At 52.0% G+C, this 23,745-nt stretch overlaps 12 protein-coding genes across 12 annotated transcripts; 8 read left to right on the top strand and 4 right to left on the bottom strand.

The window, feature by feature from the left end:
- Window positions 1-193: 193 nt before the first annotated feature.
- On the top strand, window positions 194-1,145 carry N7498_010945 (uncharacterized protein; the record flags this gene model as incomplete). Its single annotated transcript, XM_058458001.1, has 2 exons — window positions 194-414; window positions 470-1,145. The coding sequence occupies 2 exons, from the start codon at window positions 194-196 to the stop codon at window positions 1,038-1,040; spliced, it is 792 nt and encodes a 263-aa protein (XP_058304900.1). The 3' UTR covers window positions 1,041-1,145.
- A 242-nt stretch (window positions 1,146-1,387) lies between these two features.
- Window positions 1,388-4,397, top strand: N7498_010944 (Hid1 family protein; the record flags this gene model as incomplete). The annotated part of the gene is made up of 7 exons (XM_058458000.1): window positions 1,388-1,483; window positions 1,553-2,171; window positions 2,226-2,323; window positions 2,373-2,615; window positions 2,665-3,018; window positions 3,070-3,834; window positions 3,888-4,397. 7 exons carry the CDS (start codon window positions 1,388-1,390, stop codon window positions 4,395-4,397), a joined length of 2,685 nt encoding a protein of 894 aa, XP_058304899.1.
- Window positions 4,398-4,699: 302 nt separating this feature from the next.
- Window positions 4,700-5,959, top strand: N7498_010943 (uncharacterized protein; the record flags this gene model as incomplete). The annotated part of the gene is made up of 6 exons (XM_058457999.1): window positions 4,700-4,864; window positions 4,948-4,967; window positions 5,029-5,060; window positions 5,111-5,172; window positions 5,233-5,357; window positions 5,410-5,959. 6 exons carry the CDS (start codon window positions 4,700-4,702, stop codon window positions 5,957-5,959), a joined length of 954 nt encoding a protein of 317 aa, XP_058304898.1.
- An 850-nt stretch (window positions 5,960-6,809) lies between these two features.
- Window positions 6,810-7,073, top strand: N7498_010942 (uncharacterized protein; the record flags this gene model as incomplete). Its single annotated transcript, XM_058457998.1, has 1 exon — window positions 6,810-7,073. One exon carries the CDS (start codon window positions 6,810-6,812, stop codon window positions 7,071-7,073), a length of 264 nt encoding a protein of 87 aa, XP_058304897.1.
- Window positions 7,074-7,493: 420 nt separating this feature from the next.
- On the top strand, window positions 7,494-9,137 carry N7498_010941 (H3 histone acetyltransferase RTT109; the record flags this gene model as incomplete). The annotated part of the gene is made up of 1 exon (XM_058457997.1): window positions 7,494-9,137. One exon carries the CDS (start codon window positions 7,494-7,496, stop codon window positions 9,135-9,137), a length of 1,644 nt encoding a protein of 547 aa, XP_058304896.1.
- A 559-nt stretch (window positions 9,138-9,696) lies between these two features.
- N7498_010940 (putative ceramide glucosyltransferase) lies at window positions 9,697-11,662 on the top strand (the record flags this gene model as incomplete). The annotated part of the gene is made up of 2 exons (XM_058457996.1): window positions 9,697-9,998; window positions 10,087-11,662. The coding sequence occupies exons 1-2, from the start codon at window positions 9,859-9,861 to the stop codon at window positions 11,660-11,662; spliced, it is 1,716 nt and encodes a 571-aa protein (XP_058304895.1). The 5' UTR covers window positions 9,697-9,858.
- A 159-nt stretch (window positions 11,663-11,821) lies between these two features.
- On the bottom strand, window positions 11,822-12,582 carry N7498_010939 (ankyrin repeat domain-containing protein; the record flags this gene model as incomplete). Its single annotated transcript, XM_058457995.1, has 2 exons — window positions 11,822-12,258; window positions 12,333-12,582. The coding sequence occupies 2 exons, from the start codon at window positions 12,580-12,582 to the stop codon at window positions 11,822-11,824; spliced, it is 687 nt and encodes a 228-aa protein (XP_058304894.1).
- A 767-nt stretch (window positions 12,583-13,349) lies between these two features.
- N7498_010938 (WW domain-containing protein) lies at window positions 13,350-14,150 on the bottom strand (the record flags this gene model as incomplete). The annotated part of the gene is made up of 1 exon (XM_058457994.1): window positions 13,350-14,150. One exon carries the CDS (start codon window positions 14,148-14,150, stop codon window positions 13,350-13,352), a length of 801 nt encoding a protein of 266 aa, XP_058304893.1.
- Window positions 14,151-17,205: 3,055 nt separating this feature from the next.
- Window positions 17,206-17,629, top strand: N7498_010937 (hydrophobin family protein; the record flags this gene model as incomplete). Its single annotated transcript, XM_058457993.1, has 2 exons — window positions 17,206-17,428; window positions 17,481-17,629. The coding sequence occupies 2 exons, from the start codon at window positions 17,206-17,208 to the stop codon at window positions 17,627-17,629; spliced, it is 372 nt and encodes a 123-aa protein (XP_058304892.1).
- A 726-nt stretch (window positions 17,630-18,355) lies between these two features.
- N7498_010936 (uncharacterized protein) lies at window positions 18,356-19,129 on the bottom strand (the record flags this gene model as incomplete). The annotated part of the gene is made up of 1 exon (XM_058457992.1): window positions 18,356-19,129. The coding sequence occupies one exon, from the start codon at window positions 19,127-19,129 to the stop codon at window positions 18,356-18,358; it is 774 nt and encodes a 257-aa protein (XP_058304891.1).
- Window positions 19,130-20,194: 1,065 nt separating this feature from the next.
- N7498_010935 (NAD(P)H-dependent flavin oxidoreductase) lies at window positions 20,195-21,393 on the bottom strand (the record flags this gene model as incomplete). Its single annotated transcript, XM_058457991.1, has 4 exons — window positions 21,315-21,393; window positions 21,180-21,262; window positions 20,392-21,120; window positions 20,195-20,338 (listed from the first exon to the last, which is right to left on the bottom strand). The coding sequence occupies exons 1-4, from the start codon at window positions 21,355-21,357 to the stop codon at window positions 20,195-20,197; spliced, it is 999 nt and encodes a 332-aa protein (XP_058304890.1). The 5' UTR covers window positions 21,358-21,393.
- Window positions 21,394-22,507: 1,114 nt separating this feature from the next.
- Window positions 22,508-23,242, top strand: N7498_010934 (uncharacterized protein; the record flags this gene model as incomplete). Its single annotated transcript, XM_058457990.1, has 3 exons — window positions 22,508-22,547; window positions 22,616-22,703; window positions 22,807-23,242. 3 exons carry the CDS (start codon window positions 22,508-22,510, stop codon window positions 23,240-23,242), a joined length of 564 nt encoding a protein of 187 aa, XP_058304889.1.
- Between the last annotated feature and the right edge of the window lie 503 nt (window positions 23,243-23,745).

Genomic DNA, 23,745 nt, shown 5'->3' with positions numbered 1-23,745 from the left:
CTGGCAGTTTCATTGCTGCTGTGATTGACTCGTCCTCAATTCGACCAAAGGTAAGTGCTCTCCGTTTCCGTTCATTCAGGTAAGTCCACGCCCCTGCACTGCGATGGACAATTCATTGATCCCAACTCTCAGTTTTACTTTTCGCCTTGGCTTCTCTGCCTCTCACTCGTCCCTTGTTTACTGTGCATGATAAATGGCTACGCAAGCTGCTCCCTCGACTCCCAAAGCTGCAGCAATCGCGGCTCCTGCCTCGGAAGGGTCTGGTACACCGGGCAAATGGCGTCATCCACAACTCAATGAGATTGTGAGGCGTCAGAATGCCGCGACATTCGGCGACAAGGATGTTAAGAGGTTACTATGGAACGGAGCTGCTTTGGTGACGACTTGGCTCTTTGGGAACACCTTCAAAACCTAGTAAGTCGCGAGACGCTGCCGACCATGTCCAGCGTACTGACGAGTTTCCCTACAGCGCACGTCTCATTTTCGAGACCAAACCCTTCTACCACGAGCTTTCACTCCTACTACTCCAGCTCTTCTTCGCCTTGAATATTTTCCTGGCTCTCTACCCTCTCTACAGACCCAAGGACGACCTTTCGGACATTCCCCTTACCCCCACCCAGCGTGCTCTGTTGGGCCTGGACCCTACTGCTACACCACCCGCCACCCCCGGAACCACATATGTCACCCCTCCGAGATACCGAATGTCCACTTCACGCAAGGCCAGCCCTGCAAGCCGACAGACTTCTCCAATGTCTGCGACCCCGACCCTTTCCGAGCGACTGGTTTCCTCAGGACCCTCGTTCTCGCCCGCGTCTAGCCCGCTGTTCCACAAAGCAGTCGCAAATGGAGGCAGAGACACCGGCCGGAGACAGAGCTTTGGGTCATCGTCACCTCTTGGTCGGAGCAATTCATTTGGGGAGTCCAGCATTGGACCTAGCACCCCTTCTCCACTAGGTGGCAAGCGAGCGAGTCTGGGAGTGAGCAACCGGTGGCTGTATGAGAGAAGTCGACGACTCTCTGCTAGCAATGGGGCTCATTGATTTTCTTTTTCTGTATCCAATACTGGGCTGGGCGGCATGGAGTTTGTAGCATACGGTTTCTGAGCGATTTCTTCATAATGAACTGGAAGAATATCCAAATTATCCTGATTCTAAAATAGCAGCTTGAAAAGATCGGGCTGAAAGAAAGTCAAAAGGTGTCAAAACGTAGTGTACCTGGTGGCGGCTCGGCAGATCCTCTCAAAGGTCGTGTTCCGGCCAAGACTCCGCATCAGGGACGAACCGCAACACCACACTTGGTTCTGACAACACGCTTCCTGAGCCATCTTGGGCTATTCTGCCGACATACTGCATGACGCCCGTGCTGTGAGCGACTGCTCTCTTCAGCAATGGGGGCCTCGGAGTCAAAGTTGGTATTCAAGCAGGGCATCTTCCGCCTCTCCGAAGAGAAGGAGATCCCCGCTGACGACCCGTACTGGACGCGTGTATGTCAATGAACACAGGATGTGTTCGATATGACGAGCAAGGATCACTGAAACTGACCTGCTTTACAGTTCTGGGAACTCCCTGAATCCTCCGAGGACATCTTCAGCTTGTTCACGCCCGCCGACATTCGACGAACGCGCGACCATGCCTTTTCCAACTTTGAAACGCTGTTACTGTCGGTCTCATCGCGACTGATAGTCCTTAAGAACCACCCCTCATTTCCCGACCCTGATCTAGCTCCCGATCGTGATGTGCTCAACTGCATTCGCATCCTCACCCGTCTCCTGCCCTTTGTCTACGAAGCCGAACACCTTGAAGACTGGGAAGAGAAATTCTTCTGGACTCGTCGCAAGAAGAAGACCAGACAGGCACAGATTGCTGGCGAGGTTCTCTTTGATGACTCACAAGCGGAAGGCCTGCAAGGCTCCTCACCTCGAGGGGAAGAGTACGAGGATGTGAAACCTCTTGGCGAAGAGCTGATTGACACTCTTCTCGATCTACTCTTCTTCGCTGACTTCACTATTCCAATGCTTCCTACCGCGAAGAGCAAGATTTCGTACTCTATTTGGCAGAGTGGTGTGGGCTGCAACACGGCCATGGGATCAAACAAGACATTGGAGAATAATCGATGCGAGATTGTGCGCCTGTTGTTGACTATGACAGGCAAGGCTATGTACTTACCATCCAGTGAGTGTATCTGCTATAAATTTGGGTGTGGTGGTAACGGCTGACCGTCATAAGATACCCTTCCTGTGCAAGGTGTCAGGGCTATTACCTATATCACCACGTGCCAGGACAAGCAGGCCGTCCTAACGCTTCTATGCTCCCTTCTCAATACGGTACGCTTATTGAAGACTCATTGCTTGGCTGTAACTGACGTGAGAATAGGCTATGAAATATAACCCCGCTACTTGGAGGGTTCCATACGACCATGTTGTGTGGAAAGATCCCAAGCAGATCCTGGTGATATACTGCTTGCAGTTCCTCCTCGTTCTGCTCTTATACCCTATTCCAGAGGATGGTCGCGGAGCTCCGCCAAAAAACTACTACCGCCACTACTTTGGGAGACTTCATCGGCCGCAGGACTTCCAGTTCCTTGTGGATGGCATGACAAGAATCTTGAACCAGCCTGTATGTGACGCGCGTACTTTTGATATACGCCGTTGTTAATAAGAAACAGATGCAAGCCACAAATTCCTATCTCCCGGGAAGTCAAAGATCGGTGAAATGGGCACCCGAGATCCTCATCCTCTTTTGGGAGACCTTGCAATGCAACAAGCGGTTCCGGTCATTTATCATTGATTCCAACCGCTCCCACGATTTCGTGATTCTTTGCATATTCTACGCGATGGAGTACAGAACGGATCCATCCAAGCAAGGCGTGGTCCGGATGTGCATTTTCATTCTTCAAACTATGAGTGCAGAGCCTACTTTTGGCAAAAGCCTGAACATGAGTTTCGAGGCACAGGAAACCCTGCCTCAGTCTATTAGACTACTAAAGTTCCGGGGCTCGTATGCCGACTATCTCATCATGGTTCGTTTACCTGTTCTATTGGACACAAAGTGCTATCGCTAACGTAACCAGTCGGTTCACACCCTCATGGCTACCAGCAAAGGTAATCTCGATACTGTCTATCCCGCTCTTCTTATTGTTCTCAACAATATCGCCCCCTACATCAAACATATCTCCCCGAGCGCCTGTTCCAAGGTCATGCAACTCTTCTCCTCGATGTCTGCACCCAGCTTTCTACTGGCCAATGAGACGAATCACACCCTTCTTGCTTCGCTGCTTGACGTTGTCAATGCAATCCTCGAGCACAACTTCACGGAAAACCCGTACCTGGTTTACGCAGTCTTGAAGTACAAAGAACGATTCGAGGCTGTCCGGGCGTTTACTCTCGAAAGTGGCCAGCAGGAGATTGAGCGCCAGAAAGAGAAGCAGAAGGCAGGAGATACAGCAGGGGATATTACCACCAGCCCAACACTTTCGCACTCGGAAGACGATCTTCACGCTCCCTCGGGCGCTCGATCGTCTCTGACTCGGATTCCAGAAGAGAACAGCGCCTTTGCGATTGGCGAGGATGATTCCGATGATGAGGGAGGACATGAAGGACAGAACACTCCGTCTCAATCGTCTCCGTCGGCTCAAACCTCACGCCGGCCCTCCGTTGCCTCTACGGCCGATGAGAGCATCTCTCAGGTCCGGGGGATGTCCGAAAAGGCACGTGGCAAGATGCCTGCTGGAAGACCATCTTTCTCGCGCCAGAACAGCATGACCAGCCAGACCAGCATGTCTATGTCTGCTTTGTTCACAACATCCTCTACCGGCTTCATGCCAACTGTTGCTTGGGTAAGTTTTTGATCGTTGTAAAGAAGGCATCCGTACTCACTCAATCTTCCCAGCTTGAATCTTGGCTTCCGGAGCTTCCTCTGCATACGATCCTCACCATCATCTCCGCCATCGCACCCCACATCCCCGGGGCGGCACTCCAACCCACATCTAGCCCTGAGGCTCGTACCTTGATCAACAACCTTCCATCCTTCTCTGAAGAACCCCAGATCAAGAGCATCACGTCGGAGCCTACCCCGATCCGTGCCCAGTCCTTTGAATGGTCGGCACTGTCGATGGGTTGGTACGAGTCGCTTCTTTGGGGATTCATCTTCTCCAGTGAAATGGTCGTCGGCTCCGCTGCGAGTGCGACGCCAGGCACCGTTGGTGTTTGGAATGGAACCAGCATCCGGCTCTTTAGGGTACAGGAGGCAGCCGCTCAGGGTCCCACGTTGTTGGCCCCGAAGGGCGCTGTAGATGCGGTCGGTAGCAACCTGGTACAGCGCATTGGGAACCTCAGCCTTCGAGGCCGCAACTCGATTTCCCAGGAGGCTGGACAATCCCCGAGTGTGAGGGAGGTTTAGGATGATGTGATCAACATCAATGTACATAAAATGATATGAATTGTTCTCCGAATGACCATTTCTACACTATGTCGATATCTGAAAGGCATGGAAATTGAAGTAGTATGGCATGTGTCAACTGTAATTGTAGACCTCCAATGGATGGCTCGAATCGACGATTTGTATGAGCGCACTCGAACACGTGCGAACGCGCCGCGTTCCCGAAACCTGCTTTGTCAGCCTTCAACCCCTTCACAGTTGAACTCACTCGGACTGGATATTACATCTTTACCGGCGTCAATCCATTCGGTTTAGTCGGAGCTATGGTTTCTGCGCTTTTGCTGCTCACAGCCGTGGTCGTGGGTCTGTTGGCCGGCCCGGACCCCGTTATAGGCGCGCTCACCTCGAGCTTACAGAGTATCTTGAAAAACACCCACGGCAGCAAAGAGTATGAATATCCCACCGATATCACAAGGGACATCTATCCGGTGAGTGAACTTCTGATCCTTTTCACCTTCAGTGGTCGGGGGGGAGGGGGGGCCTCGGGAGCTGTGGCTAACGTCATATTTAGATTCCCGTACACTCTCATAAGTAAGAACCCCTGCGCCCTTCTACGCATTGGATTCCCTGGGCGATTCTAACTGTCGAACAGTGACTACTGGAGAGATGAACCTTTCTATACCGGTATGTTCCAAGCTACATAGAGACCGGACCCCTGCTAATAAAGCCCTTAGGTCTGTCAAAGGGCTGCACGTCCACTGAAGCCGACGTTTGGCTGTATAATGGTACCCTCTATGTTCGTTTCGCTGCACGTTTTATTCCCGTAATTATGTGCCAATTGAACTAATTGATTCAGGTTGGACACGATCAATCTGCTCTGACAGAGGAGCGGACTCTCGAGGCCCTCTACATCAACCCGATTTTGGACGTTTTGGATCGCCAGAACCCCGACAGCCCCTTTGTGACAGAGCCCACCAAGAAGTAAGTACTTCGACATTGACTACCGCTTCAATGCTGATAGCGGTGGAAACAGCGGTGTCTGGGATACGACCCCCGATCAAACACTCTACTTTTTCATCGACGTGAAGACTTCTGGTCCCGAGACCTTCAAGGCCGTCATTGAAGCCCTGAAGCCCCTTCGTGAGAAGGGCTATTTGACCACTCTCAAGGGAGGTAGAACCATGACGAATGGCGCTGTCACCATCATCGGCACGGGCGAAACCCCACTCGACATGGTCGCGCCCGTCAAGGATCGTGACTATTTCTTTGATGCGCCTCTTGCCGATCTCAATGATCGCAAATATAAAGATATTACGGGACTGGTCTCTCCTATCGCGTCTACAGACTTTGCCGCCGCGGTGGGAAAAATCACCGTCGACACTGACCCTATCCTCTCAGAGGACCAGCTCAAGGCTCTCCGTGATCAAATCGCCACGGCTGAGAAGCGCGGAATTGGTGCGAGATATTGGAACACGCCCGTCTGGCCCATCCGGCAGCGTAACCTCGTTTGGAGGACGCTTCTGCGCGAGGGAGTTACTCTCCTTAATGCGGATGATCTGGATGCAGTGACTGCAGAGTTCTAATGGTGTGATATGTAGTACTGTGGGGGTATTCCTCATCTACTTGTATGATTCCCGATGGTTGATTTCGAAATAGATTCAATTGATTGAATAAAATATCAAGCAGTGCATATCTTGCAGGTAACCCTTATGGTATCCTCTGACCGATTGCAGTTGAAATCGCCAGTCCTCCGAAACTCCAGTCCCAAATGCAAGCCCAGGCCGTGGCATAGAGTCAACTCAAGGTTGCATCTTCATTCGCTTCGGAGACACTGGCGACACTTGTGAGGCGACAGTTTGCCCTCAACGTAGGCGATCTCTCGAGCCGAGCAGCGTTCATCCTCTTTATTGATGTGTTGCTGGCACTTGATAAACTCACCTCCTGTTTGGTGTCCGCACGAGTATCTGATCTGCATAATAGTACAGCGCCGAGGCAAGCTTTTGTCGATGGCTATCGACGTATTCGATATCAGTCTCGGTATGGGTACTATAGCGTGACACCTACTTTGATGGGATGAGATGATCATTGGTGGAATTGGAGGCAGGTTTCCTGGGAAGATGCTTCTCTGGTCTCTTATGTCAGTAACAAGGCACCGACTTCAACGTGTTGCTCATCGGCTAGGTGGGGAACTCTACGGTGTGAGGGACACTTACCTGTTCGAGCTTTATTTCGGTTCGGTTGAAAGCAGAGTAGTGTTCAGGAAGAAAGCAGGTGAGGCTTGGGGGTGGGCGTCGCAAGTCAAGAAGTGACCGTCAACGCTGGGAGTGCAGTTACCGGGTGAGCACTTACCTTACGAGCCCTTTCGCAGGCTGAGCATCAATAAGTTCAATTTGAAGACAACTTGAATGCCATACGTCTGTTGGCCTGAAGGTCATGGTTGTGGCTATTCTTGTTCTGATGTTCCGGAAGCTCAAATCGGCCGCGATGCCGATTGCGATGAACCGTAGGGCAGCCATCAGCACGACTTGCCATCCATCGCCAGACGACATCGGTGCTCTGGAGAAGCCTGTTATTAGGGCACAGGCTGACATGGAAATGCTAGAGCTTTCTACATTCCTAGGGCCCGGCTTACCGGAGATCGACAAAATGCCGCCGCTGCACTTTCACATCAAAAGACGTCGTTGGGCCGAGTCCTGATTTTGTATATTATTAAGATACGTGAAATATTAAACCGTAACAAGTGGCCAAGGTCTTGGATTTACAACCATGATAAAGAAGTTTGTTTTCTTCCTAATCGAGATCTTGATTATGTATCTTTAGGGCTGATATAGGTACTTAGGTACCTTATCTACTACGTGTGTAGAAGGACTCTCTCCCGCAACCATCAGTCGTCAACCCTCCAAGTGAGAGGATTTTAGTTCAGATTGCTGCCCATATACCCCATTTGATTATTTCACCTTTGAAGTGCAGACACAATCCCTTGCTTCAGTCACTGCAGTCACTAACTGGTACCTGGCACGTGATCCGCAACGACATGGGCAATGCGACGAAATGCGGCTCCACAACTATTCAGTTCAACATCCCCCAAAGCCTCCTCTCATTGGTTGCGTGAGAACAATGGCATCGGACGGGGACCTGGGAGATCTCTTGGCCAAGGCCCTCCCCTTCGGGGCCGAGCTCACTGTCCGCCATGTCTCATCCACTCCCGCCCCCTCGCCAGCTCTCTTTGCTGCTCCTCCCGGTCGGGAACCGGAGCAAACATTCCTTGAAAGTCACTTTTTGTCGGCCTCAATTGACTCCCCGAAACATGACGGGACAGAGATCATTGTCTTCGGGATGGAGGTTCTGGTGTATACCACGGCCTACTTGACCACCATCTTTGTCTCCAAGGCCGACTCGACCGGATTTCTTCACCTACTCCAGCTGCCCCAGAAAGTATCGGTTCTGAGGCTGATCTCAAACACGTTTTTATCATATTTGGCACGCAAACATCAACGCCCCGGTGTACGCCTGGTCGTGTCCTTGTTTGCGCGAGCCCAGAACCAGTACCTGTTCCCGGGTAGTATCGAAAATGCCGAAAAGCACGTCCTCGATGACCGGGGTCTGATCAAATGGTGGTGTCGTGCCGTGGATCCAATTATCCGCGAGTATGAGCCTGAATCAGTCTCAAAAGACCCGAAGCTTCTGAACCAGACAGTCGAGGCGACCCAGGCTTCCGCGACCGCGTACTTGATCGTTCCGGGTTGTGATCGCTTCGAGACACGCAACTTTTTCCCTGCCACGGCCAAATCCGATGCGCAGGGTCACCCGCGATGGCTCAACGGCTATCCTCTTCAACAGATATGCCATGACCCCTCAGCTCCACCGCGCTGCTTGGTTCCCCGTCTCCCGGATGACCCCAAGACCCGGTTTCTAATTGACTTGGATGATGAACTTCCTGAGCCTGCAGAAGGGGACAATACAACGCCTGGCACCGGCCAATGGAAAAGTGTCAAGTCGTTGGATCAGTTTTGGGAAATGATGTCGTTCCGGCAGGAGTGCGCTGCCGGTCGGCTGGTAGGATTCCTCTGGCTGGTCATTAACCCACCGGGTCTGATGAACTCGACAACCATGGCTAGTCGGACTCGTGGCTCTACTGCCACAAAAGAGGCTGCCTCTCCGGTTGTCCCCGGCCAAGCTCAGTCGGAGGATGGGCCCGAGCAGCCCAAGGCGGAGCTATCATCAGAAGCCCGCGAGAAAACTGCGGAGAAGGAAAAGTCTGCAGAGCCTCAAGCGGAACCAGCGCCTTATTTCGATTGCCCGCCAACGGAGCCTGTTCCTTTTCCTGCATTTACAGAGACCAGCCCCTTCTACTGGCCCGAAGCCGTGCGAGGGAACGTCATTCTTAGCGAGGTCGATTACAAGAAGATGATGGATGGGATCTTGGATCATTTCTACGATGAAAACGACATTGTCGCCAGCACCAAAGCGTATGTTGACCAGGTCGCCATCCTCGCCGACGAACTTACTTGGGGCAAGCGGGTAGTCGGCACCCACATCCCACAGAGTACCTCGTCGGAGTCTGCGCCGGTCAACAATCTTCTCGATAACGGCTTGGTCCGTAAGCGAAAGAAGTCCGAGGGTGAGGGTAGCAAGGCAACCACCCAGGGAGGCTCAGCACAGCCGAGCGGGCTGGACGACACGCAAGCTGCTCCATCGCAGCCAGCGCCGGTCAACATGCTCAATGCCGGTCTCATTCGGAAGAAGAAGAAGAAGACATAATACATTGGAATTGGCATGGTATTGGGATTGGAGTCTTAAGGGGTTTTTTTTAGCATTGGGACAGGAATGAACGGAAACTTTAGTCTTAGAATACAACAACGATTTATGGATGTCAACCGACATTGTAGATATTGGATGAGTCTTAGAGACTCAACACGCATCTTTCTTCTCCCTCGCTAGACTACGGTGTTCTCTCGTCGTTACAGAATATTCGAATATCGATCAAGAATTCCGAGGCCCGAGTCCTCAAGACAGCGCTAGTCCCATATGCATGTCAACACTCAATTTACGTCACGAAACCCTACCCTATTGAGGTGACATACTACCGAAGCCCCCGGGGGAAAGGGGTTTTTTGGGTTGACAGATGGCCACGCTACCTTCCCAATTATGGGTCCAGAGGGGTACACCCGCCCTCTTGAACCCTCGAACCAGGAACCAGGCACCAGAGACCAACACAATAACCACGCACCAGCGCGGCGACACAAGGCATCTGAGAAGAAAGTGAGACGGGGGGCAACACGCAGCTTGATCAAGTTCCGTGCATCACTCTTCGTGTGCAGAGCCTCCGAGACCTCAAACGAGGACACGCAACCAAGAGGCGGTGCGCCGGCAAAACCGAAATCCACTCCGCAATATCCGAGCTGCGCTCTGGGGCCACAACCCACCAAGTCCCGGCTCGAATTCCTAGAATGTTCTTGTTCGTGTTACTCACCTGCGACCTATGCTAGAGCCGACCTCGCATCTCCTTGCACGAGTGCCCGTCGGGCATGGCGCCATGTCTGCATCTGCGGTGGCGGGCTGGATCGGACTGATCTGGTATCTCACCGTGTTGCTGGTGTGTGCTCTGGGCTACGTTCAGATGTACGTATGGAGGATCAATTCGCGACTGTGCTTGGTACAGTGTCTTTGAACACGGTTTTTGTGGCTGACCAGATTTCTTGAACCTCAGATGGAGATATTTTTCGCGACAGCCGCGCCGCTCCCGGTTGGCCTCCGCCGCGGACGCTCCCCATGTCACTGCCATTCGACCTGTGAAGGGCCTCGAGCCTCATCTCTACGACTGCCTCGCCGCTACATTTCGTCAAGACTACCCGCGCGACAAGCTGACGATTTGCCTGTGTGTGTCTACGCGTGATGACCCGGCCCACCCGACCCTCCGCAAGCTGATCGCCGATTTCCCCGACGTTGATGCGCGATTGTACGTGGAAGATGACGATCCGTTGTTGCAGGGTGGCGGCCCCGATTCATACGCGCTTGGTCCAAACCCCAAAATCCGAAACATGAGCCGGGCATACCGCGAAGCCAAAGGGGATATCATTTGGATCATTGATTGCAATGTCTGGGTTGGAAAGGGAGTGTGTGCCCGCATGGTGGACAGGCTCTGTGGATCAGGGACGACACCCGGCAAGAAGTACAAGTTCGTGCATCATCTGCCTGTAGCTGTCGACGTGACGGGCGAGAGCAACCGGCAAGCAGAGCGCCAGGCCCTCTTGGACGACAATCCTGAAGCTACGGTTCCCAGGGAAGCAGACTTCTCGTTGACATCCAACCGCCCGGAAGACGGTCTGGCAAACATGCTTGCTCATGGGGGAGGACGTCTTGAAGAGCTGTTCCTTTCCTCGTCCCACGCAAAGATGTACACTGCCATCAACACGGTTCTCATCGCCCCTTGTATCGTAGGAAAGTCCAACATGTTCCGTCGTTCCCACTTGGACTCCCTCACGGCTCCACCTCCAGGCGAACCCAATCCACGCCTTCCCGGGATCGATTTCTTCTCCGATAACATCTGCGAGGACCACTTGATTGGCGATCTTTTATGGAGGAAGAAAGTACCCGAAGAGAAGGTATCCGGCGAGCGCTGGGGCAAACATGCTATGGTCTTTGGGGATCTGGCCATCCAGCCCGTGGCCAACATGAGCGTGCGAGGGTACATTGCGCGTCGTGTACGGTGGCTCCGTGTTCGCAAGTTTACCGTTCTTCTGGCAACCCTCGTTGAGCCCGGTACAGAGTCCTTTGTGTGCTCCATTTACGGTGCTTGGGGTGTCACCACTGCCTTGGCGCCATACCTTGAACAAAAGGGCGTGTCTTTCGCCTCCACTCTCGCAACTTGGACTTCCTTCCTTGCATTGTTTGTGCTCAGCATGGCGTTCTGGATCCTTATCGACTGGACATTGTATATCAAACTGCATTCGGCAAAAGCTATTGAGCTTGAAGAAGACACCCCGATCTTCGCTCGGCCCACTCGTCGTTCATTGTCTCAGACCACGCGCCGCCCCTTCCAACAGTGGTTCACGGCATGGTTGGGTCGCGAACTTTTGGCCCTCCCCATTTGGCTCTCGGCTGTCTACGGCGGCGTAACAGTTGTATGGCGAGACCGACGGTTCAAGGTCGGCTTTGATGCCAAGGTTCGGGAGATTGACCCCGAGAATACCGAAGGCTCGTACTCCACTGGCTCTGTGGTGGACTGGTTTCCTGTGACACCACAGAATACTAACAGGAAGTTAGATAAAGTGCGGCGTGATTGATGAGCTGGTGGCAACCCCTGGCCAACGTTGTGTATATTATTACCCCCACGAAATGGATTTTTCGGATGAATATAATGTCTTAAATTCATGAAATGTGGCCAAATGCTTTGTCTATCTAAAACTTTTATCATGTTTCCATCACTTTGTTCTCACAATCCCCTATGCCGAGCCCTCGCCCTCATTAGCACCACTCTCCAGGCCAGCCGCTTTCTCTGATGACAGTAGCCACTCAACAACCTGTCTGCCCGCAGACATTTCCCCAGTCTGTTGCTGGTTCTCACCCTGGCCCTCACCTTCGTTCTCGCCCTCACCAATGGTCATCTCGATCTCCTGTGTCTGGTCTTCATCCTCGTTGACTTCCTCCGCAGAGGCAGACCAGGCAGCCCGCTCAGCGAGGAACACGGCATCGTGACCAGCATCGTTCTTGACAGTAACATCAGCACCAGACTCAACAAGAGCCTTGACACATTCCAGGTGCGTGTTCAGTGCAGCCCAGTGCAGCGGCGTGTTGCCAGAGTGGTTACGGTGATTGACAATCGCAGCACGCTCGGCAGCGTCCAAGTCGGAGAGTTTTTGGAGAAGAACGTTGAGGATTTCTTGAAATTTGTCAGTTGATACATTCAAGAGCCAGCGGTATAGCGAAAGGTAGAGAAATCAAGTTTTGACCTACCGATGTTGCCATTTGCGGCCGGGAAGTGCAACACACAGGAGCCTGTGCCGCCTTCGCTCTCTTCTTCCATATCGATGGCAGATGCGATGATGTGGGACTCGGGGCAGCTGTGCTGCGACGCCAAAGTGGTGATGTCGGCCTTCAGAGCCTCGAGATCACCAGCCCGGGCATCGTAGATGAGATCATCAATTGCCTCGAAAGAAAGTGCGACGGGCACCGTCGGCTTGGGCTTTGGTGCTGAGACAGACATCTTGCTCGGATCAATATTAATGTGTGCTCGTGGCAAGCTTGAGGTTCTCCAACGGCAATTATTTTCACGCCCGGTGGAGAATTTGATATGTGCTGGTGGGGTGTCAGTCGATGTATTCTGAAAGTTTTTGAAGAAGCCAAAACAACGAATAAAATGGCCCAATAATGTTTGAATCAAATGAGGTGATTTATCCACTCTCCACAACCGATTGAAGGTTAACAACTCGAAGATTTGCATGAGGCGTTGATAAGCGCATGGATAGTGATGCAATTTCAGCCCCTCAAGAATGAAGCAGGCGTGAGTTTCATGTACAATCGAAAATAAAATGACTGAATAAGAGGATTCAACCCCCAAAAAAGGCTTACCTTTGCGTCTCTTTGACAGGCGTAGATTCTTGCAGCGTCGAAGTTGCTCTCGCCGAAGAAACTTTGATATCGCAGGTCATGTGACACGATGGTGGGGTTCACCAGAATCTACACTTTTTATACTTCACGTATCGTTTAGAACTCAATGTACAACGTCAGTTGCTTGATTGCTCGTAGCTAATAGTACAGGTGCTGTGAGGAAGATAGAGGTTGGCAGATGAAAGCCCCTCTATACAACATGCTAGAAGAAACCGCAAGAAAAATAGCCACAAACGCCCCGAATCCCACACCCGGTGTGGGTGGTATCACAAATATTCAGCATGCAAATGGTCATCAGTATGCGACAGCCAGGGAGAAGATCGCCGGTACATGGCTGGGTCGTTTTAGTCCTCCCAGGTTCAATCAATCCCGCAACCATGCCCTCCGCTTCTCCTCTTTCTTCTCCCGGCGCTTCTCTTTGAACATCTTCAGTTCCTTCTTGGTGAGCTTCTTGGCGCTGCGCTCGGCCCGGAGACTCCGACCATCATGAGCATTAGCCGCGGCATCGACGTCAAAGAAAGCGTTCAACTGTCGCCGTGATTTGTTCTCGTCGTTGTGATTCTCCGGGTTGATCGAGTCTGCTTGCCAGCGCCCCGTAAACCGGTTGAAGGTACCGGTGGCGGCGTACGCGGCTGCCGGATCGATCGCCGCGCCGTTTACGTCTTCTGCTTGCTCTTCGTACAGCTGTGCATATGGTGCGGTTGGGTCGTAGTCGCCGTGGATGGCGGGGTTGTAACCACCAAGCACAGGAGCTTTCTTCTTCGGGGGTTCTTCGGTGGTGATCTCTTCGGTGCCTGGTGCGGCGGCGGTGGGCACGCGAGGGTTGTCCCACTGAGAAAGTCCGGTGAAGCGGTTGTAGAAATAGAATGCGTTGGCATTGGCGTCCCACACAGGCTCCCATCCATCGTCATCCACCGGGCCTGGGGGTGCTTCATCGGGCAGTGGTGGAGGGATCTCGTCGGGCAAAGGCGGTGCGGCTGTATCTTCTTCTTCGGCTTCCTCCGCTTGTTTTCCTTGGGTTTCTTGTCCCTCGGTTTCGAGCTGTTCTTTCTCTGTTGGAAACTCAGCTTGAGCTTCGGACGGGGCGTGCGGCGACTCAGGTGCAGATGAGGAGTCTACGCGCTGCTCTGCAGCAGGCGCAGAAGGGTGCGATGGATCGGACATTCCGGCGACTGGTCCTGCTGCAACAGCCAAATTAAATCTCGACGGGGAGAGCGTCACAGATCGTCAGCACATCTCAGTCTGGGGGATCGAAGCAAAGCGCGATTGATCCACTACGGCTGCCCGCAGAACTTCACCGCCTATGCCTATTTGAGACTAGCGGCATCTGGTACAAATTGAGTCTCAAATGAGAGGTCAAGTAGACTACATTATCTTTGACCTTGGAACTTGCGGACTGTTATGGGTACAAATCAGGGAAATTCCTGTGACTAGCTCATAATCCACAGTTTAAAAGTTGTCGGCATGCGAATATCCGCTGCCATGCAATGGACCAAAGCCATCCTGACTGATGCGGTAGGTAACGACGGGCAGCACTAAAAATTCGATGACAATAAAATTCAACACACTGGCTGTTTCATACAAGTCCAAATACTTATTTTTGTTCCCAATATTGTACCTGCATATTCAATGTGAATGGCGGTGACGATGGAGTGAGACTGTACTTCCACGTCCGGGAGCAAAATATATACATAAACCACCTGGGCAGCAGAAGAGAAACTCTGATAACTACAGAGAAGTTGAGTTCAAACTCTATTTTAGCAGCTCATTTACCAGAACTGTCGTATGGCCCGAAATATGCATTTCATCATCTCCAGGGCTACCAAGCCTGTGCGTCTTTTGATCACCGTGCCTTTTCCACAATAGAGGCCGATATCGTCATATATGAAGTTTGATTACTGCCCTGCTGATTTGTTCGAGGGTCACGGGTTTGTGATTACGGGAATGTATGCAAGGGCCAGTAGGTGGTCCGCATGGGACCTCCTGGACTATGAACTTGCGGGCTATTATCTGTGTACCTTGGACATGCGATCCAGTCACATAATGGAACAGGCAGTGAATATTCAGGATTTAGACAGTGCAAAATGCCCCTGCGGATTCGCAATTGTTCAGTGTTCCGAGGTTGAGTGAGTCCACCCACCGTCCTGATGGATTGAAATGTCAACATTGATGACATCAATGTATATTAAATTATTATCCACGTAAGTGCTCTGAATAACAGTCTGGAATCATTGTATCACATGTTAAGGTACATATGTAATTGGTGGGTGGGAATCTAGATAGCTGGTGAAACCCGTGGAAGAGAAAATTAGCCATCAATCAAGGAATATATATCATGTTTACCCAGAGTCCCTCCACCATCCTCAACCCTTTGGTGTGAAAATCACCAAACTGATAGAAAAATAGTCATAATACTAGATATTCAAAAGCAATCAAGGCTTAGTGTAGAATTTGATGTATTGTTATTGAAGGCGATCGAAAAGAGTCGCATTGCTGTATTGCGTCATGTTGTTTATTACCCGGGCATTCAACAATGGCGATCGAAAGACGATCCCCTATGACCACAAATATACACAAAGTAAATGCAATGTCAAACATAACGCGTTACAAAATTTTATTAGGACGATTAACTGCCTTTCCATACAAGTGGCATCGAGCGCGATGAGCTAGTCACATGCATCTTTGCAACCAACTACTGCACACCTGGGGAAACTCCTTACTAGTGGCCCACTGGCTCATCCTACAACGGTGAAGACCAAAATTTCCTTGCAACATGAACTGTGTCCATTGCAACTACTCCATCTACTTTACCAACAAACAAAGAAGAGCCTTTTCAATACCAATGATTCAGGACCCAAAAGAAATTGCGATGACCATCAAAGGCATTGTAAAGTGTCTCGACCATTCGAGATTGCACGTATCTTCCAGCTTAACATGAAACAGGGTACAGCGTCACGAACGTACCAAGTAGGGATAATAAGATGAAAGGGGCGGTGGGTTGCTTGGCTGATGGGGGAGGGAGAGTGCCTCGGGATATGGACTTGGGTATGAGCCCAAAGGAGGGAATCAGATGTTGCAACCGGGATTAGTTAGGGTATGTTCTGGGCAGTGAAACCTCGGCCGGAAGCAAGATTGGCATTGCTGGTAGAGCCAGGCTCACATAATCCGATCGGAGAGATCTGAAGCATCATGGATGACTGTTACGATGTCTAATTCTTTCTCGTGGACTAAGGGCGGAAACAATGAAGGGAGAGCGCGGGAGGCCTCTGATTCACGGGCTTCGGGTTTCGCGCGCGATCCCTTGCGCGGATTAACCATGCGTCACCGACTCCACACAAAACAGCCGAGTCAGTCATGGGTAGAAGTGGTTTGGTAGGGCCGGTTACATGCCTTAATTCCCGGATGATGTAGGGTCAACAGCTCAATGATCGGCTCCCTACCGTGGTGGCTGGGGAAGAGCCGAATGACCCACTCTGGAACTACATGGCGTAAAGCTTAGGGTTTAGCGGCGGCAGAGTGCATTCATGCTGCTCGACCCGTCATGGAACCGTTGACGAATAGTCGTCCATCTCGATACTGCAGTTTGGATGCCGCGTTGATGGCTCTATACCTGAGAACAACCATACTCTCATACACCCACATGTAAACAATCGGGGTGGAGCCCGCAAAGGGAAGCCGGCAATACAACGAGAACGAGGCCAGGGCGCAGGAATGCCAGGGCAGATTACACAGTCGCGTGAAGAAAGTACCATGGGCTTGGTAGATCCATACCAGAAGGCCCCAGAAGGAGCGTTCTTTGGACGGCGAGCCCTGGGAAGTGGAGAGATCCCCCTTTCATTACCTTACAGGCCACATTCCGGGAAGAAGGGGAAGATTGTGTGGGCCAAAGAAGAAAACAGAGATCATACTTGGAGGAGGTGATCGAGAGAGCTCACATACCGCCACCCTGGTGTATATAAGCATGTTCATTCATCGCCCAAGATGTGATTCCTTCCAACCCGCCTCACTTTCTTTAATCTTCGCTTCTGAAGTACAGTCTTCTCTTTTCTGAAAACCTAACAACTCCGAGTCTCTCTCGTTCAAATCCAACCCCACACAATGCAGTTCACCCTCGCCACCGTTCTCGGCCTCGCTGCCACCGTCGCTGCCCTCCCCCCCCGTCGGCCCCTCGGCCGGTGGTTTTGGTAACGCCAACGGTGTTGGCAACAAGGGCAACACCATGGTCAAGTTCCCCGTTCCCGAGAGCATGACCGTCAAGCAGGCTCAGGCCAAGTGCGGTGACCAGGCTCAGCTCTCCTGCTGCAACAAGGCAGTCTACGCCGGTGACACCACCGATGTCAACTCCGGCATGCTCGGCGGTGCTCTGTCCAACCTGATCGGTTCCGGCTCCGGTGCTGACGGTCTCGGCCTGTTCGACCAGTGCTCCAAGCTGGACCTCCAGAGTAAGCTCCCTGTCTTCGACTGTCGTGATCCAATGCTAATAACCATCTTCAGTCCCAATCCTGATTGCCATCCCCATCCAGGATCTTGTCAACCAGAAGTGCAAGCAGAACATTGCTTGCTGCCAGAACTCCCCCTCATCCGCCAACTCGGATCTGATCGGCGTGGGCCTCCCCTGCGTTGCCCTCGGCTCCATCATCTAAGTGTTCTCCTTTTGTTTTCTGGCATTATGCGGGAAGCAATGGTCGCCACGCCGGCCTTCTTGGCCTTGGCTAGAACGCGAACTCGGACCGTTATCGATTCTCGGGGTGGATAGCAGGTGTTTGGCAATTGTTTTGAATAGTTAGGCGATGTTGTTCTCGAGCCCGTGTATCATTAACTGTGTCGTGTGGCACCCCTCGGAGAAAGAAGACTGTTTTGGTTTACGTGATGTTTGGCATGGTGCCCTTTTTGCTTCTTGCTGTGTGCTTTGGAACCGTGGTTTAGCTGCTGCCTATCCAGGTGTTCTTCGCATATATATTCTTTAATTCACTAGAGTTCACTTTGATTTAACTGCACGAGCCAATTTAGTCGACAATGTAGGATGAATGTATTGACAACATTTTCTTTGCAGTTGGAAAACCACTATCTACTTATATCAATCATCTCGGCTTCTTGTCTCAGCCCCTCCCTCGAAACTTCAAAGACCCTCCACTCTTCCATCCGTGGAAGCGCTGTTGCGCAAACCTTGTGTCTGTGTTCTGAAGTTCAAAATCCCATCGTATACCTTAGAGGCTTTTACGGAATCACCAGGACCTCGATTTCCATGTTCTTTGAGTGTTCAATTCATTACTCGATTGATTTCATTCTAGCCATAACTCGTTGGTAAACTCAGTCTATTTATACTCCGAAATCGTCCAGTCGTCACGAAATAGCCGTTCATGCATTCATTACCAGGGCCGTCCCAAGCCCCCGCCGGTCCACATCCCGATGTTTTTGCCTCCGCCGAGCCCATGAGCCTCCAGCCACTTTTCCTCCTCCCCATTAATCAGGGACTCTTCATCGGCAAGATCAGAGGCATCGATCCAACTAGGCGAGGAGCGGCCCCGCAAGTTTCTCGATGAACGAGACGCTCGTGGAAGCTTCCTAGACAAGCGCCTCCTCAGCATGCCTGTCTTGGACCGCTTGAGCTTCGACACAGCCTGCTTTTGCTCCGGAGCATGATCCCACTCCACCAGTGTCTTTGGCACGGAAATTTCTTTCCTTATTTTCTCATCCATCCACTCGACAGACTTTCGTCCCGTGTCTTTCTTTTCCGGATCAATTGGAGACTCCAGCTTCTTCGCCGGCGTATCAGTCGGCGACTTGGTCGTGTCCAGCTTATAGACAGGGTACTCGGGAATATCGGGCACCCTTGCTGTAAGGCACGTCCCAGCATCCAGTGCCTTGCCGTTGTCGAAGAGCGTTTGGAGGCTCAACTCGGCGGGACTGAGTTGCTTACGCCTTGGTGACTTGATGGGCGGGGTTGGCTCATGGGCTGAATAGTACATGCCTGTTGAGCCGAACGCGTTGCTTTCCGCTAGTGCAAGGGACGAGCCATTATGGGAGTTGGACTGGATCAGGTCGTTTGTTTCGTCGTCTAGACGCTGTGGCTTGGAGGTGCGGTGCTTGCGGGAGAACGTGTTGTCCCATATGCAGTGAGCGATGGATGAGATGAAGCCCATTGTTGTCAATAGTGGTGAGGGCACCTGAGTAAAGGTATAGGTAGAGTATTGGGAGAAATGAATTGGTGGGCTGAAGAGGGATTGTATAGTTGATAAACCAGTCTGGGGCAGATCGGGGCAAGGGGGTTCCAGAGCTGGAATTACTGCACCATGCGGGTCTAGACACCGCTGTACGAACTATACCGCTACTATATAGATCATGAGGGTTTAATGCTGAGCTAGTGACTTTTTGTGAAACATCCGATGGATCTAGTTTGGAGATCCAAAGTTTCGGGCTCATTTGTTTAATTATGATGAGACTACCTATCTACAGGCATGAAGACCTCAAAAATCTTGAATACTAACACCTATTATTGCAGGCCTTTCGACGGAGTTTCTACAGTGAGAGAATCACCCCCATAATTGTGGTACGAAACGATGACTAGACAGCCATGCGCCTGACGTCCTGCACTGCAACCACAGAAGCAAGAAGCACCCGAGCTCTTAGCTCGTGGTCTTACATGCGGTTTCTACTGCACGTCTGCGAGGTAGATCAAAACAAACCCAATCGCAAGAGCCGTGTTGAGGTAGCGGCTGCATTCCCCAGGCGATCTCCAAGGGCGTATGCAAGGACGTCTCCACACCCCTTGAACCTCGCGAGCGACTCGTGACGACGTAATTGATCTCGCCAGCCTCCAGCTTTCAAACATAGAGGCATGCACGGGTCACAGAATATTCTCAATTCGCATTGTGGATTAGGAATGTCTTGGGTGAGCCGCCGAAATCTGCAGCGCAGGAAGCCCAAACCCTAAGAATGTAGCCGCGTTGGAAAAATGCCGCGTATTGACCCGACCACTCCGAGCCCCTTGGAGAGAAGCGGTGTCGCTACCGAAAAACATGTTTCGCTACGGATGAATATCGGAGGCTTCAAAGGGAAAGCTATATTGCTCAAAGTCAAAGTGACGTACAGATAACGGTTCGTAAGTCGAACAGAGGTCGCGTGAGGCAGCCAGTTCCTCTTCTACACGCTCTAATGCGTTGGAAAATAAGAAAATAACACAAGAAAAAGTCCAAAATCATGCCACATCACAGCTTGCTGGTGGGCGCGTCACTGTACAGGGACTTGGTCCGGTTCATGGCCTCCACAGCCTCCTTCTCGATCCGTTTCAGGAGAACATCGCAGGTGGGGATGTCGTGGATCAATCCAATGACTTGGCCAGCAGTCCAAACCTATAGATGCCGTTAGATAATATAGAGGAACGAGTGTAACAGAGAAAACTTACGCCAAAGTCAGGGTCACCGTTCAAGAAGACCTGGCGACCGCGCTGGCCACTAACGTACGGGCCGACCTCACTGAATTCACCAGTCTTGCTCTCGCGCTCGATCTTCAACGCATCCTGAGTGACCTTGTTGGCAAACAGGCGGGTGGTGTTCTTCCACCGACGCAGAACGAGGGCGGTGTCGGTCTCCTGTGCATTAACAATAGCCTCCTTAATCTTCTGGTGAATGGGAGCCTCGACGGTGGACATGAAACGGGTGCCCATGTTAATACCCTCGGCGCCGAGAGCCAGGGCAGCGGCAAGACCTTGGCCATCAGCAAAACCGCCCGAGGCAATGAAGGGAACCTTCAGTTCCTGGCGCGCACGGCTGAGCAGAATGAAGTTGGTGATGTCGTGCTCGCCGACGTGGCCGGCACACTCGAAGCCGTCAATGGACAAGAAGTCAACGCCCAGCTTCACGGCAGACTTGGCGTGGCGGACAGTCGTGCACTTGTGCAGAATGATGATGCCGGCCGCCTTCAGCTGCTTGATGACGGGGCCCGGGTTGTTTCCGGCAGTCTCGACGATCTTGATTCCCTCATCGATAATCACCTGGGCGTAGGCAGGGTAGTCCGGGGGCACGAGGGCCGGGAGGAGAGTCAGGTTGACACCGAAGGGATACTTGGTCATTTCGCGGCATCGTCGAATCTCCTTGCGCAGATCTTCGGGTGTAGGTTGAGTGAGGGCAGTGAGCTTGGGTCTCGTGTTAGTTTGGTTTTGAATAGTTTTCAATAGTTGAGGGGCAGGCGTACCAGTCCCAATCCACCTGCGTTGCTTACGGCCGAGGCCAACTCGGCGTATCCCACCCATTGCATGCCACCCTGCACGATAGGCACTGTTGACGTGAGTAACTATTCAGAGAGACAGATAGGAAACCGTGTGCGTACCTCGGATGCCCAACTTGCGGGTCAAGGCTGTGTTAAACGGCATCGTGAAGGTGTAACTGGGTAGCGGAAGTTTTGGTGAACGTGAACGTGAACAGCTTCAAAGCAGCGACCGTGGTATTTCAAGAACTCAATATAAAAAGAGAAAGAGATTCGGATGTAAAGATCGTATTAACAGGAAACAAAAGCCCGGGGATATGGACTGGGGCAGTTAAAAAGCAGCGAGTGACCCCGGTTCACCCGCGGACTTCTGCTGTGGGGAGCGAGTTGCCGAGGTTCGACGGGCTGTGCCTAATAGTTGATTAGATGTTTAGGCCGAGGAATAATGCAACCTGGACAAACTCAAAACTTGTCGAATTGGAACACTCTTCATTAGAGTGGCATATTTTATACAATGTATCCACGGTTGCCTTGACGAAGCCGTCCACCTGGGCACTTGTATAACCGGGCGATATGACCACAGCATGTGAAGGACCCTCGGGATGGCACCAGTTCGGCATCCCGGTTTTACTCGGACCCTTCCTTATACATTTTGGAAGAGAGCTTCCGTAGATCAACGGGTTCTATCGATGACCATGATCGATAGGACACAACCCGGTACAACCTTGACCTCAGACTGCAGCTATAGGAGACTGCTCTCCAGAGTTCCGGTAGGTTGGATCTGCGCCTACTCCTTGCACATGTGATAACTACGATGATTTTGTAGGCAAGGACGGAAATAATTAAAACGCTGTCAGCAAATTCCTGTCAAGTCCTTTTACTAGTCGACGATATGTAGCCCTGATATGAAACCCATTCGGCTCACGGGAAGAGGCAAATGGGCGATTAACGACGGGATCTCCTTCTGCGAGTTTCGAAGGTCCCTTGACAGTCGCGACAGAATGCCGAAACCAAAGGGTGCTAAGCACGCCGACTTCATCCCGGCCCGGGGGGCTAGTACATCGACGTGAGCAGAGACTCGTGAAGAAGGGAAAAAGAGAGCGGGAGCGTCAGGAGAAAGACTGTGGACACAAGCGAGCGGCACGTGACACAGAAGAACGAAAGTCCGGCACGTAATCAGTGCCGAATTATCGAGGCCGCCATTGGCTGCCGAGCATCCCGTGACGGGTCCAAACCCGAGGTAGTCCCTTCCGATTGTTCGCGATTGAATCCTCACTCTTCAACGCTTGGTGAGAACACGTCTACGCCGCCTCATCATGTTCTCTCAGAAGGTTGCCCAACAATCGCTGCGACGGCGTATGTTTGAACACCCTTGATACTGCCTGAAGTGGCTTTCGCGCTGACAATCCCGTTCCGAATCACAGTTGCCGTCCAGCAGCCGCTCGCCATGCAGTGGTCTATGATGCGTGCCACCCCGGCCGCCGTCGCTCTCGGAAAGGGAATCCAGTCGAGGTCAGTTCCCATCCACTCGATTCCTGCGAATTTTGACTTTGGCAAAGCCCACGAAGACCGACGTCATCCGCAATCGACCGAAACTAACTCCCCCCATATCTAGACCCGTCTCTTCGTCTCCCAACACTGAGGACCCGACCCAGATCCTGGCCAAGCAGCGCCTGAACCGTCCCATCGCTCCCCACCTGACTATTTACCGTCCCCAGATCGGCTGGATTGGCAGTTCCCTGCACCGTATCACCGGTGTCGCCCTCTCCGGCACTCTCTACCTGTGGGCCACCGCATACCTCGCCTCGCCCGCCATCGGCTGGCACCTGGAGTCCGCCTCCATGGTTGCTGCCATGGGCGCTCTCCCCCTCGCCGCCAAGGTCGCCCTCAAGGCTACCCTTGCCCTCCCCTTCACCTACCACTGCATGAACGGTGTCCGCCACCTGATCTGGGATACCGGCCGCGCTCTCACCAACCCCGCCATTATCAAGTCGGGCTGGACCGTCATCGGATTGAGCGTCACCAGCGCGATCGCTCTTGCTTTCCTCTGATTTCACCTCATACCTCTTGAATTTTCCTTGTGTTATTAAAGTGATTTTGTCGATCAATTATACATGAAATCCCGGTCCCGTGGCGCGAGCTCAAAAGGCGCAGATTTCTTTGTTACCCAATTTCTCAAATTATTTTTGGCTTCGGAGACCGAGGCATGACCTCGGTCCCAATGGTTCTTAAATCTACATCCTAGGGGATCCTCTGTTCTGATTTAGGCCGTTGAAGTTTGTCATGAACCAAATGCACAATTTTAAAAATCTTAGTACACATTACTCCATGTATCGCCGTGGCCTTTCAATCCAAGTCTCCCGATGGAGAGAGAATCTCGATAAGATCGACCACTTTGTCATTCCCCCCCCCAAACCTTCGGAGTCTCCACGGTGGTATCAAATTATCAGGTACTACCCATCTCGAATCTCTTCATGCCAGGAATCGAATGCTTTGCGGTCTGCATTGCACCGTGACTTAGCGTGATACTTCACCAATAACGCGTACGACTCAC

The sequence above is a fragment of the Penicillium cinerascens genome, assembly GCF_028974065.1.
Source record: "Penicillium cinerascens strain IBT 15544 chromosome Unknown scaffold_4_segment0_segment1, whole genome shotgun sequence".
Classification (NCBI taxonomy): domain Eukaryota; kingdom Fungi; phylum Ascomycota; class Eurotiomycetes; order Eurotiales; family Aspergillaceae; genus Penicillium; species Penicillium cinerascens.
The sequence above is the reverse complement of the archived record's forward strand: the minus strand, read 5'-3'. Positions and strand labels throughout refer to the sequence as shown.